This window comes from Pectinophora gossypiella, chromosome 24, assembly GCF_024362695.1.
Source record: "Pectinophora gossypiella chromosome 24, ilPecGoss1.1, whole genome shotgun sequence".
In the NCBI taxonomy this organism is placed as follows: domain Eukaryota; kingdom Metazoa; phylum Arthropoda; class Insecta; order Lepidoptera; family Gelechiidae; genus Pectinophora; species Pectinophora gossypiella.
This window is the reverse complement of record NC_065427.1, coordinates 3,721,848-3,737,056: the sequence shown is the minus strand read 5'-3', so window position 1 is coordinate 3,737,056 and position 15,209 is coordinate 3,721,848. Positions and strand designations below refer to the sequence as shown.

The 15,209-nt window shown below is 36.7% G+C and overlaps 1 protein-coding gene across 9 annotated transcripts in view; it reads right to left on the bottom strand.

The window, feature by feature from the left end:
* LOC126377867 (protein pangolin, isoforms A/H/I/S) overlaps positions 1–15,209 on the bottom strand; it is a 192,960-nt gene that overhangs the window by 166,877 nt on the left and 10,874 nt on the right. For all 9 annotated transcript variants that reach the window (XM_050025891.1, XM_050025890.1, XM_050025885.1 and 6 more), the window contains exon 2: positions 806–1,167. In XM_050025891.1, coding sequence (XP_049881848.1) covers positions 806–973 — 168 coding nt within the window. In that variant the 5' untranslated portion in view covers positions 974–1,167. The remainder of the gene's footprint in view (positions 1–805; positions 1,168–15,209) is intronic.

Sequence of the window (15,209 nt, the reverse complement as noted above, 5' to 3'; positions counted from 1 at the left end):
CGTGAAGCTATTTGTTGGTAGGCTTCACAATTTATCTTTGGGTAAAAGTGTGGCTATTAATTTGGATGGACATTTTCGGATAATGGCAAGTAATGTCGTGCCGTAAGACCACCTAAGGTTTGACTTCAAATGGATACAATGTTTGTGGTCTTATTTACGGCGTGAAATTTCAGTTCCCAAAATAAAAAGTTGTTTAAGTTAAGGATGACGAAATAGTACAAAAATAAGATGACGTTTTTAGTCACGAGGTTACTTAAAAAGATATGATTTAGTACTAAAATGAAGGAATTTAAGGAATTTTTGTCTCCTCAAATTGATTATGACCTTGCAAGTGTTTTTATGAAATAAATCCAAAATAGGAGAAACGAGCAAAATAAATATAACAAAAACATACAGAACCAACAGGCCCAAATACAAAAGAAAAAACATACCTACAGATACCAAAACGTACTGTATGATCCAAGTCTAACATATTTTATGTTTACTGTTTTATTCTCTATAGCCAAGCTAGGAACATTTATGGTTCCGCGCTTAAGATGTGACATATAACGTCACCTAATTGTGAAAACTACGTAAGCACATTCCTCCTCGATTTCTTTCAATTAATTTCAAATTGGTTAAAATATTCATTTTTGTATCTGAATTGAAACTAACTTGTCTATTGCGAGGTTTTGTTAACAAAAACCACATCCGAATGTGGTTTTCACTATAAGACAACGATAAATATAAAATGTAGCGTCAATATCATGTACTGTTTTGATGTCTGTGGGCATTATCTCCTTCACACAGCTTGACAAACACTCACCTCGCTCTCAGTCCAATCTATGAGACTCGACTTCTCTTCCAGAAGGTTCTCGGAGCTTCGTTTCTCGTCTTCCCCGTCGCCTTCGTCCTTGAACACTTTGACCTCATCAGTGGAGCCCAGGTCGTCGCCGCCCGAGCTCGGAGCAGAACTCGAGTGCGCATGCGGCATTTTCACGAGCCCACTGCCCCAACTTCCATTATCCTCAATAATTTATCTGTCATCCATGACGGCACTAGTTACACCACCATTGTCTTTGGAGTCAATGTGTCCACTAACACTATTAGGCGTTTCAAAATGAGATCACAGAACTTTGTCCAGTCGAACTTAAGCTACGGTTGAGGTGTTCCGTTAGGCTACTGCATCTGTAACAAAGATAGTAGTGTTAATTTGTGATTGTAATCTGTAGTTTTCTGTCTGGTTTTTATTTAATAAAAGTTGTTGGCGTGGTTGGAAGAGTTGAGGTAATTGTAAGGGGATATAACGCGTGAAATTGTTCTTGATGACAGTAGTCTTGTTCTAATGCATCATTATTTCTTGTGCCGACAATAATCCGAATCACGTCTTTTCAAAACGCGATTTTCATAACATCTATGATCCAAACTATACGGCTTACACAAAATATTTCACAAGTTAAATCGCTATCGTTGATTTCATTTTAGCTACATCAAATATTCTTAAAACAATGACAACTGAAAGGTCATTAGCACCTAAAGCCTTAGGCCAAACATTGTCACAACATTGGCGACAAAAGCTTAGCAAATATCGAAAGTTCCATTAGAGGCTATCATAATAGTATCCGAACAGGTATGCGTTTGCGTGTATGTTACAGAAGTGTCTTCACGTCTTTTGGGTCAAGTGGGTTGTCAAGTATACGTCAACAGCCTGGCTTGGCCGGAAGCCAAATTCAAAGAAAGTTGGAACAAAATGACTATAACAAATCGAGAATTGGTAGGAACTAAACATACAGTCTGATGACAGAAGGTGGATCGTTATTGCTTTTAGTATCTGGAAAGTATCATTAGTTGTGGATTTTTGTCTTAAGTTGATAATATTAGTAGTTGCAAATGATGTTTCGATTTTAAGGTCAAATGTGCCAAATATGAGTGTGACTTATTTAATACTGGACTTACTTTTATAGGCAATAAGACAATTATCAATTTTGAATATGATGTTCGCCTAATATATAATTTCTATAGTTTTTAAGCTTTGAAGCCAAATTTTATCTTCTATTACAGAATTTTTCATTTCTCAGTTTAAAAATACGCAAGATACACTCATAATTAAAACATAATACCGGGTTCTTACCGCGGTAAAATCAGCGATATAAGACTCCCGATATTTCAACACTGTTGCAAGTGCCATGATCATCTTAGTACGAGATTAGGTACCTGTATTTTATTTTTTATATCTAATCGAAAATATTTTTACGTTGAACATATCGCCAGTTGACAGTAAAAGATTTTTATTATAGTCATTAGACTCGATGATATGATCCACAAATCGAGTTGGTTTAGTAGATGTGGACCCATTTCTTGTCTCATACATTTAGTATGAAATAGCTCGTGACAAAAGTTATGTGGTTCTATACTGTTTATCATTTTTCTGGGTATTTACAGAAATTTTGTCACATTTTTTATATTTTGTTTTAGTTTATGAGGTTAAAATTATTATTTAGAAATAAAGAAAAAAGATGTTGGTCAAGTGTATTAGAAACCCAAGTTCTAAAAAAGAAACAATTTGATGCCTTTTAAAACATAAGGATTTGTAGATATGACAAAAATATAATAAATCTTCTTTTAACGTGCGGATTATGCAGCATGGCTTACGAACCGACTATGTACCTACACCAGGCTTAACATGCCTTCCGAAGCACGGACCATCTTAGTTTCGGACACTCGGATGAGCCTGTAATGTCCTAACCAAACCAGGGCTCAAAAAGTTATTTTTATGAATATGTTCGCATCGAAATTATAAAAAAACATGAAAATACGATGTTTTGCTCAGCGGTGAAAGAAAACATCGTTAGGAAACCCACATTCCCAAAAAATGCATTTTGGGAGGTATGTGACCTAACCTGTATTAGGCTGGTTTTCCCTTCGCGGTCAAACGTCGCTCCCGTACTGTCAAATCTTCAGGTTAGGTAAGCGGACCCTGTCCAAAACGAGATAATGCCTATCATGAAAATACGAATTTATCTTGTTTTATTCAAAACCAAACCCTTTTATTGAAAGGCATTGTACGGATTCCTTATTCAAACAGATTCATGTTAAAGTGTTGATATCCTCAGAGTGAAGCGTACACCCCACCGCGTCACAATGTAGGATGCATTTGTCACAGGTATGTCATGAGGTGTGCAATATGAATAATGTCGACCACGCCTGTAGAGAGCTATGCATGCCAATGGGTGTCGCAGTGTCGCATACAGTGTTAGGAACGTTCGCACTAAGATGTCGCCTTGTGAGGTATTTGTTTTAACGAAGTTTAACGGCCTTTAAGGTTCACTGATTGAGCTATCGGCTTACGATTCGGAAGTCCCAGGTTCGAATCGGGATGACAAACATCACTTTGTGATCTGTAAGTTGTTTGGTAAGTAGTCGTTATATGAGCCATGCCAGGGGCCTTTTGTGGCGTAAAAGTAACCCTCAGGGTTGATGAGGTTGGTACTCCACCTCACAACCCACACTATAGAAGAAGAGTAGTATGGGTAGGACATTCCAGGTTGATCACCCATGTGTCGGAAGCTCAATAGTAACCCTGATGTCACAACCCAAACGAGAGACGAAGTCATTTTATGGCACTGCATTTTCACATTTTTTTTTCACCATACCCATACAACTTGTTTGGACTTTTGTTGTCTTTTTCTCGTGAAATTGTATAATACAAATTATTACAAGAATACGAGTACTAATTCTTCTTCTTGCTTGCGCTATCCCACTTTAGGTGAATAACGAAATAACGAGTAAATTAACGAGTACTAATTATTAATGTAAAAACCCCAAAGCGTATCAAACGAAAATTGTTTCCCTTAAATAATAATAAATAACATTTCAATATTAAAAACTCTCATGTTATCGCTCCTATAACGTAATAATCTGCTCATAAACTTGAATTTTTATTGCGGTGTCAAATATAGACCCGATAACGTTGATGATGTATTGATGTAGGTACAATCGTAACTCTCAAAGTCGTTTCTTGCTCCATGAAATCAAAGGTCAATAAACTTTCTTAGTTGTTAAAGAGTTTTATGTCTACCTGAAATAGGAAGTTGGTTGACTAGCCTTAAAAGATACTTACAACACATTACACAGCATCACGCTTGTATCCCCAATGGGGTAGGCAGGGATGTATAGTAAACCTACACACCCACTCCTCGCCAGCTATGTTCAAGTGCGTAATACCGAGCTGGGATTCGAGCCTATGACAAACGATAAGTTACGCGTTCTCCGAAATTCTAGAACAGTCCATAATCCAAACTTGAATTCAAAGTCGTAAAGTCGAATTCAGTGGTAGTGCGAGAATAATGCATAGTCATTTACCATTATATTTTGTGATAAAACGCATGAACGTTGAATAATTCCCCCTCCCTAAGGGCTGATCCCTAATCACCATAAGGTTCATCATATCCAGCTTACGACATCGTATCAACAGTGGCTGCAAGTTGTCTTTGATTACTTGTGGCTCTGCCCACCCCATTAGGGATTACGGGAGTGAGTTTATGTATGTATGTATATATTCTTGAATAACATGAGAAACGACCGCAATCAAACGCCTTCTTTCTTTACATGTATTATTTCTGATAGTAAACATATATATTTGTTTTTTTTTTTTCTAATAGCGGAGGCCTGACATGGCTCTTTTTACGCCAGTTGAAGTCTCACTCACTTTCAAGTATAATTCTTGTGCAAACAACCTATTCTTTTCCCTGGACACTCACTCACTTTTTCACTGTCCAATCCCCTCATTACAAGGAACAGTAGCCAAGCCATAAAAACGCGAAAAACTGTCATTAAATTTTCAACCTTTAAGGGACTATACAATTAAAATGTCAGGCAAATTGTGTGGTAAGCTGAGAAATGAAATTATCTGACGGGAAATTACGAAGTTCCGTTCAAAAGATAACAATTATACTCATTACGTCTTATTAGATAAGGACAAACATAATTTCTAGTTGTACTGCCCGATATAATTGACATTACGAGTATATGAAATAATGCACAATAATTTTTACGTGTTAGCTGACTGCTATTATTAGAAATTCTCTGAGAGTCAGTTCACGATTTCTTTCCTAGTAATATAAAGTCCGCTGGGGCGGAAAGGTTTTAGAATGGCGACCACGTGTCGGACGACGCTCAGTGGGTAGGCCCGTTACAAGGTGGACCGACGATCTGGTGAAGGTCCGGGAAGCCGCTGGATGCGGGCAGCGCAGGACCGATCGTCGTGGAAATCCTTGGGGGAGGCCTATGCCCAGCAGTGGGCGTCGTACGGCTGATGACAATGATGAATATAAAGTCACTCCTGTCCCTAACGAAGGTAGTGCTACAAGTAATCTGAAGATAAAAAAATAACGTCGGTTTTTAAAAAGAAAAAAAAAAATAACCCGAGTTGCAATGCCTGCATTGTCCTTGCCAAACAAAGGACAGTCTCACAAAGTGATATTGAGAATCACTCCATTGGGAATCGAATAGGGAATGCAATCCCGATCTCGCGGGATCCCGATCTTGCTAGATCTCGTCTAATTTTTCGGGATCAATCCCGAAGCATATGACGAGATCCCATTCGAGATTGACGGGATTCGGCGAATCTCCTTGAGTTATACTTTGTGTTTTGGTTATGCTGATTACCAAAGATTTTTTTATTTTTATTTTTGGTTGTGTGATTTCTGTCCTGTGTTGAATGTAATGTACCTGTCTGTCTGTGTCTGTGGTGTCCGGGAGTAATGTTTCTTTCTTTCTTTCAAAGAAAACTTAATTATTTAGTTAGTAATATTGAAGAATAAAGGTTTTTGTTTTCTTTCGAATCGAACCCGAACCTCTAGATTGTGAGCCCAACGCACTAACCACTTAAACAAGAAAGCTGTTAGGTGCACATAGCAATCAATGATATCACATAAAATAAATAATAGCATTATTCTTTATGAAAGAAAATTTGATCGATTCTAATCGATTCCCAAGTCGATATTACTTCGATAATCGTCCGACGTTGACACCGTACTTGCATCGTAATGAGCGCATGTGTGTATGTATATTGTATGAGTGCATGTATGTATGATGTTGTATGAATGTATGACTGCGGAACTGACGACGTTTGTCGACAAACAAATGGCTCGGCAAACATGAGTAGTTGACGTGTATTATAGTGTTTGTATGGATGAAGAATGTTTTTTTTTAAAAACATGAATTTAAATAATTACAAGGACGAAATATGTATTCTATACGTATATTGAACCGTATAGCTTGTTACTAACCAGTCTAGCACCGTTATATATTATTAGCTTCTACCCGCGGCTTTGCTCGCGTTTAATTCGGGGTAACAGCCCTTTCCCAATGTACCAAATTTTAGCTTCCCATCTTGAAAACTGCGAAAAGTTCCATATAACATTTCACCCCTTCTTGGAGTCGAGTAGAATTCGCGTACCAATTTATAGCTTTCTACCTTGAAAATTGCGGATTGCTCCATACAAACATACACCCCCCATTTTAGGAAAGAGGGGGGATAAAAAGAGACAAAAAGCAGTCTCTGCCACTCTCCATCCCTTCAAATATATCCACTTAAAAATCACGTCAATTCGTCGCTCCGTTTTGGCGTAAGAGATGGACAAAACAAACAGACACACACATACACTTTCCTATTTATTAGTATGGATATCATGTTGACGATGATAGGTAGGTAAGAATATGGTCAATATTATGAGTCATGTCAAGACATTTATCGGTTCAATAGTACCCCTGACATCAAGGTTGGTGATGGGTTGGTTGAAGTTCACAGTCTGCCTTCCAGAAGAAGTGAATACGCGAAGATTTTGTCTAGACACATTCGTAAAAGGCGGACACCAAAGGTGTATTATCAAGATCTAAGTAAATGCTAATCATAGTCTCTGATTACCCCGGTAGGAATGCATTTATAGTATGTACTGGCGCCCCGCTCCGGCTTCGCACGGGTAGTGTACTAATGTGATTTTGGAGACGACAGCTTTAACAATAAACTATTCTCCATAATTTGGAAACGATTCTGAGAACTTTGTTTTTTTTTGAAAAAAAGAACGTCTAGGGCCCTGTGCCGAGTTTTTCTAGCAGCTTCTTTTCCCCGGCTACACAGGTTGTGAGAAGCTGTAGTAGTTTTACGCGGATGAGACGTTCGTTATGTAAAAATTGACGATTCAAAGTGTAACTATGTTACCTACTGAATAAAGATATTTTTGAATTTGAATTCTTTTAAAACTATAGCAGTACTACAAAACGAAAACTAAAAGATAAACTAATTTTAAAATATAGTCCGTGTCAGGAAAGAAGTCGCTCAGCCGCGGCGCTACTGTCGGAGTTTCTGCATAGAACTATCATGACTTGTCAATTAGTTCCATTAAAATCCGTCGACTTCTTTTGTGTCGCGGTTTATGATTTTTAACCTAGTTTATCTTTAGACATGCTTTTGTAACACTGTAGAAGTCTCACACAAATTTTGACGCCTCTTTTTAACCCCTTACAGGTTGAATCGCGATGGGAAGCAGCAGTAGACCAACCCAGAAAGCAAGCAACGGGTTATATCGTTTAACAAAGCTTCGTAGGCCGCACCCTCGCCCAGTGGTTTCACATAGCAAAATCGTAAAAGGCACCATAAAACGCAACAGCGAGATCTTATTACGACTCACAACAACATTTACGATGCGCAAGGAACCCTGTTTAGTGTCCGAAGTTATATCCCATCGTCTCACTGCGCCCATTGGCTGGAAGTTCAATTTCAAGTTTATATCTTCAACGTTTAACTGTACTTTTTATATGCCAGATCTGTTTTGTTTTGGCGTGTTTTCGATCAATACTGTTACATAGAAAAGTATCGACCGGTCTAATCTAGACTGATACAACACTAAAGAAGACCCCTACAACACTGTAAGAATTCTAGAAATCCGTACATTGACCAAATTGGAGTTGAGCATTGGCTGCTTTTAGTGGCGCATGCGTGTTACTTCCTCTCTTTATCAAAGAGGTGCTTAACCAGTACGTAGGTCGTATTATAATTCAGACCTTAGGTGCACTAAGCGTTGCGAATGCCATTTCATAGGCTATACCGTGGGTGGTAAGATAAAAACACTTCATTTACATTTTAACTGCATAGGGTGCGTATGCGCAACACAGCGCATGTTAGTGTTATACTTTATGTCTGCACCGTTCAATGCTTTAACTTCGATCTATGGTGATCAGCACTTATAGTGTTTTATGTTAATTGATTTGTTGATTAACGTAATGGAATTCTATATATAGATACGTGGACAGAGATGCGATTCACGCCTGTAATTCCCTAGCGGGGTGGACAGTACCACAGGTAGTGACATATTATAATTTATAATTATGTTGTCTAGTGCATTCCCAGATCTGAATTTAAGCATAGACAAAAGAATAATACTAAGAGTAGAACGGTAACTCCCCCCCCACCCCGCACCAACACGTATTGGACGCCGACCTCACCCCCTCTGGGTCTTACTTTAGTCTTAAAATGGCCCTAAGCCGCTAAGGAGTAAGAGGGAGAGCGCTCAGTCTGTCTCGCTCACACTTAGTTGGTTTTTTCTTATGGTGTGATTTTAGTCTTTAGATGCGTTCAAAGACCTAAAATTATCATGACAATGGCCCCGATTCCTGCAGACACCTCCTAATTTTACTTTAAGTTATACCTGTCATTTTCTTATCCGCCGAAAAGAAAAGGGACGGATGATTGACAGCTCTTAATTTTAGGAAGACTGAGTAAATGAATGAATAACCCGGGCAAATCAAAAAGGTATCTCGTTGGTATGCAGACCGTTTAACGTGTGCTGCTAACTTAATTCTGTCGGATTATTGGCCTATGTAAAATTTTTAGAAGGTTGTTTTAGATTTGTGCTTAAAATTGACGTGTGTTCCATAAATTTTATGCTTGTCAATTATCCGTCCCTTTCCTTTTCGGTGGATAAGAAAATGATATAATTTAAAATAAAATTAGATAGTATTTACAGGAATTAGCACCATTATATCATTAAAGATCATTTTACAATAAAAATCACTTATTCAAACATTCAATTACTAGTAAAATAATTATCATACGTGACCTGAGCTCGAAATGTGATACGGTTCACGACCACATGCTACCATTCTTACGAAATTAGGTCCAACCAGTTTACATGGACACTTAACGTATAGTAGCGTCCTTGGTAATGATACGTCTGAGGTTCAAAGAGAGGGGCCAAGAAATATTGGGTGTTGTGACGTTCGTAATCGGATACGGTACGCTGTCAATGCTTTCTTTGAAAACACGTGTTATCAACGACTGGTAAGCTACGGTTAGCATATTAGTTAAGTAGTAAGTAATTTGCCGATTTTTCATTATTACCTAATGGACAAAGTTCGTGGTCTAAATGGCCCCGTGATTAAGGAGTTTCTCTCTTTCTCTCCGAAGCGTTCCGTAGAGGTAGAAGACGTAGAATAAATCTAAACTAGACTAGAACTGCGAGAAAAGGAACCTCCTAAACGCACTTTGTTCGAAAGCTCGCGGTGGGGTCATGAGCAATATAATGTACCCACTTTAGGACTCTGTCGCACTAACATATTTGACATTTAGTGAGACTTACAGTTCAATTTGTCAAAAAAGTTAATGTGACATGGTACCAAAATGTATACATATTAATGCTCATGACCGTACTTCGTTCATCTTGAGATGGATGTGCCTCAGACTTTCCCAATTGGGATAGAGTCGTGAGTTTATGTTATTAAAGCTCGCATCTGTATTCCTAAGCATCAAGTTTCGCCTATTTCTCGGGTAGGCAGAAACCACGGAATTCCACTTACAACGATCCTGACACATTATCGCTTCTTCCACTCACACTCACACCACACATGCTCGACGGTACTCTTGAGGGCCTTTCTTTAAAACATTCTGGAATTGATCGCGGGATGTTCGCCTAGGCCTTCCACTTTTTTAGGAAGATTTACTGTCAAATATCTTCTTATCTATCTTTGGAAGAAACTTACAGCATAATTACGAATTTTTAACACTATAATAATAAAGTGGCAACTCACGGCAATGGCTTCTAGATAGAACATAAACAGATATGTATTATTATTATTATTATTATATGTCTATTATAAAAATGATAATGTCCACTCAATTCAGTCTAATTCGTATCTAAAGAGAGCTTTCTGTTAGAGGTTTTCTTATTATGATTTTTAAAAACATCCACCAATCCGCAGTGAAGCAGCGTGGTGAAGTATGCTCCATACCCTCTCCGGCTGATTGATGGGAGGCCTGTGCCCAGCAGTGGGACGTATATTAAGGATGTCTATGTTATGAGTCATGTTATGATTTTTAAAAACAAACTTTTCTTTTGAATCTCTATCATTAATGGTACAGTAACATCAGCAAATGCAAAAATACCCCACCTACCATAATTACAGACAGATTTCATCACTTAACTACAAAATGCTTTTTCTCATATACACACTTCTGCGTATGGTTGGAGCAAAAAGTGTTACAGATAGCAATTACGTATTCGAAATTTTAATTATTCATTATTCACTCGTACATTCGTTGACTGGTGCGAAATACACGTAAAAACACGTATGTGTGTATTTACATAGCTAAGTGTGCGCTTACAATAGCGATGATTTAATTAGGTACACTCTGTGAGCTGTCACGCTATGTGAGCCGTGTACTGTTGGGTGAAAAAGTGAATATTTTTTTCGGCTACGAAAGATATATAGATGATTGACATTTAAATTATCAATTTTATTTTATTTAACTATTTCCATGTTATAATTTAAATAACTAAAAATGTAGACCAAATGTTAAATGCTGACCATCTGAAATACCATTTTTATTGCGAATAAATGATTATGAATTATGAGAATAGCTTTCTTTTTTGGCATATTTATTATTTATTTATATTTACCATATTTTTTTTTTAAAGTTACTGTAAAGAACAGTTGACTATACAACATCTGTTTGCTTATTGTCTCGTAAAGGCAGAGGACACTATATAAAGTGAAAAAGAAAAGTGTATCTACTTCTTTCATGTGGGTTGTGACATGGCCAACCTCATCAACCCTAGTGTCAAGGCCAATGATGACACGTGTAACGACAAATAAGTAAAAACAGACCGATCATCTTACTTTCGGATCAAAATTATGTATTTAACTGCAATAAAAATAAAAATATATAAATAATTTTTAATTGTTAGGCTAGAGTGAATAGGCATTTGCTAGGTAAGCGTGATCCACCCTAAATTACATCGTCACTTGAAGAGATTGTGGTGTAACGCGAGCCAATTTTTTTTTATTTCCGCCCCCAAGCTCCCTTTTAAATTCTAACAATTGTTACTCTACTTAACTTGAATATGTTCTTTATCAACCCTACACATACGCAAACATACACATCTACATTCTCACAAAAGCTAAGACGCGCTGTTTAGGTTTACATTTATACATTTTCTTTTCCACCAGAGCGTACATTTCCACATTTTCACGGTACATCAAAACCGCCTACTTACTACCGATAGGACCGCCTTTAATCGCCATTGGTGGGCCATCGCTCCACTAACGATTGTGATAGCGCCACGGACTTTTCACCCCTACTATACACACCGCTGTAATTTGTTGAAAACTTTTTCACGCGTCATTACTTGCGTATCTGCGAGTCTTTTAGACAGGTGGTTGGAAAATGCTTTAGTAACAACAACATAACATAAATAGCATAGCACCACGCCTGTACTCCTGAAGGGTTTGACAGAGGTGTGTGGTCATATAAACCCACAAAACCATATTCCATATAAAACGGGGCCGAGCATATTCCCTAATATGGTATAATATGTGGGTACTATGAAATTTAAATCAAAGAAAAAGTTACAAAATATCGAACTTATAGTTGAATTTTTATATATGAAAAAAAAACGAAATAATTTAAAAATGAAAAATGTTTTTTAAATAAAAATCCGTGAAGAGAAATGCAATTTCGGAGGTATGTGACCTAGCTGCTGGCTGGTTTTTCCTTCGCGGGTTGGGTCAGACGGGCAGTCGCTCCTGTAAAAACCGGACCTGTGAAATCTTCAGGTTAGGTAAGGAGACCCTGTTAAAAATGGGATAATGTTATGGAGATGATGATGATGAAATAAAAAAGTGACATAGAGCCCCCATAGAGATATTTCCTTATGTAATAGTTACGAAAAACGAATGAAAAATCAATAAAAAATATCTTGCAAAAGATCATAAAACGCAATTTAAAATAGCCTAAAAAAAAAAAAAAAAATTAATTAGGTCAAGTTGAATTACGTATTTCACAATTCAACAACCAATATTATAAAATATGGCGCTAGTGAAAACGTGCAATTAATGCATAATAATTTCTTTTTTACTTCTTCATTCATTCATTTTCATTTTAAGTTTTATTTAAAATGTAAATAAAGTTTTGATAACTTAAAAAAGAAGAAAACTTTTTAATAAGAAGTCTATAGGCTAGTACAAACGAAATATTACGAAACCTATTTTATTTTACTTATAGAAGTTTTTACTACTTTAAACATTATTTCTATTTGTATAAAAATTAGTAAGTATAAGCTTTTTAGTATTTGTTAAGTATTATTATAGTTCTAAATAAAATAGTGTAGAATTATAACAAAGGGCAATAAATATACTTTTATGGTATGCTGGGAAACAATGGCAGCCATTTTACTTTTTTTCGGCTTGTCCTTGTGGTCCGTTAAGTCATAGGTTTGGGCATCAATGGAATTCTTTTACTTATAGTATTTTATTTTATGGAAAGCGATTCCACTTTTGTGGATGGAATTAACGTCTATAAAACTATAGGTACTAAGTCGGCTAAATATAAGATCTAAAAATAAAATAAGAATAATACCTAACAAGTCGTGCCTAAGTTTAACTGCGTTACACAAATTATTCAAGATTTGTTACAGCTCATATCCGTTCACACAAAATCATTCACTATAACAAATTTAATTCACTAACATCATAATGTCTTTATAACCTCAAAAATTCTAACAATAGCGTTTCCCGCCAATTCGCACCACATTTGTTAGCGGGCGATTAACCAGTAGCGCCAATTATGGCCCGCCAGACATAACCCGGTCAATTTAAATATCCTTTTATTCCAGCTAAATTGTGAAGCTCGTACAGCTTTTGTATTCAGTCGGGTTATCATTGTTAATACTGGCCCGAGGCGAAGAGGTTTTTTGTTTTTAATAAAAGATCTCTTTTGTCTATGGACCGAGTCAGTTATAAAGGATGGTGATTGATAAGAAGACGTAGCTTAGTTCCCGAAACGTTTATAATTACACGATCAGTAAAATGTAATTTCCTGTTATTATTCTTGCTTACTTTTCTGTTTGTATGATATTCGTACTATTAAATAAAAAGGTTAATTCATTTTGGCATAAACTAGAGAAAAAAAAGAGCGTATACTGTACCTGGCTAGAGTAATTGCGAACCTTGTCAATCTTTATTTTTGACCGCAAAACATCGTTTTTAAACAACAATTTTTTTCACGCTCCAAGCATCCTTTCTCCAATCGATACTCTTCTTTAGTGTTGCCATGTTTAAGGTACGGTTTCACCTTTTTCTTTGCTGGCTATAAAAAGGGAACCGGTTACGATTTTTTCTTCTTTTTTTACTGTGGTAATGTGCGTGAGCTCGTTGGGAAAACGATTACACATTTGGCACTGGACGTCGGCATCAGAGGGCTGTCTGCGCCTAAGTAATTGTTTGGGAAACAAGAGTTCCCATTAGCTTATGTGCTCCTGGTACAAGTAAGAAGCAGTACTTACTATTAAGTGCTTAATAGTTTCCATTCCATTTAGTCAAATCATCTACTTTTTAGTAATCGTCAAAAGAAGAAATTACTATGGAATTTGTATAAAATGTATGTTACAGTGACGTCATAGAACAACGTGATAAACTAAATTTCAGAATTTCAAGAAATGGAATTGTTAATTTAGACGAGTAAATAAATTAAATAGAATATAAGTTTTTATTAGTTTTAGACTTGTAGTAATTTAGTCCTATATATTATTGTTTATAATAATCGTTGTTTTATTTTATTTAAATCTCCCGAAGGAAAAAGCCGGTCACTTAATTACAAGATTTATATCAAATCGAAGCCAACATTAAGAGTGGCTGCATGGTACTTTTACACGCTTCGTGGCTGTGCTTTCCCCGATAAGATTACATTGACTTTAAGTCATCCGCTTACCTAACATGAAGATTTGACAGGTCCGGTTATTTACAGAAGCGACTGTCTGTCTGACCTTCCAACTCGACGGGAAAACCAGCCCAATACAGGTTAGGTCACATACCTCCGAAACGCATTTCTCGGGAATGTATTCCTCACGATGTTTCCTTTAACGCCGAGCACGTGGGAAACATATGAGATCCAAACATGAATTCGAAAGTCATTGGTAGTCATTCGTACCGGGATTCGAACCTGTGACCTCAAAGTGAGAGTCAAGCGTTCTACCAAATGGGCTACCACGGCACTACTACATTGAGTTGTAGTATTGTGTCAGAAAGAAAAATAAATAATATTGTTCACAGTTAAAGCTGTAAATTTTCGTTAAGCAAGTCATAATTCAAAGACGCTTACACGCCTTTAAAAGTTCAATTGCTGACGAGATAGCCGGGTGTTGCCATTTTACATGGTAATAATTATCATACGTCCATATGTGGGATTGTATTTAATACATCAACAGCTTAAACGTTAATTTGTATGAAACACGTTGACTCTGAGACGTATATTATTAGTAAGGCAGAATAGTCTGTATCAAGTTCTTTAAAAATTACTATGTAATGAAATAAAGTAGCAGCTTGTTTTATGTCTTTATACAAGGACCACATCGTTTTATTCACGATCGAGGGGTTTAATAAAAAAAAGTAAAAAGCAGAACTCTTAATATTAAAGCAAGCAAGCGAATAAATTAAACCATATTTTTAATTATGAAACTCGAACTCTTAGCGGAAGAAGGAACAAAGTATAATTTCAGTCTTTCCAAACTCATTCCTTTCTCCAAATCATTACACGTGAACAATAACTAACAAACAGGGAGGACGAGTCAGGCCTTTGCAAAAAAAAAAACTAAAAAAAATTTGGCGAGAGACCGCCACTTTCATAATTCGTGCGGTCACAATTTGATTTTCGAATTTCTACTTTATATTTTTCAACG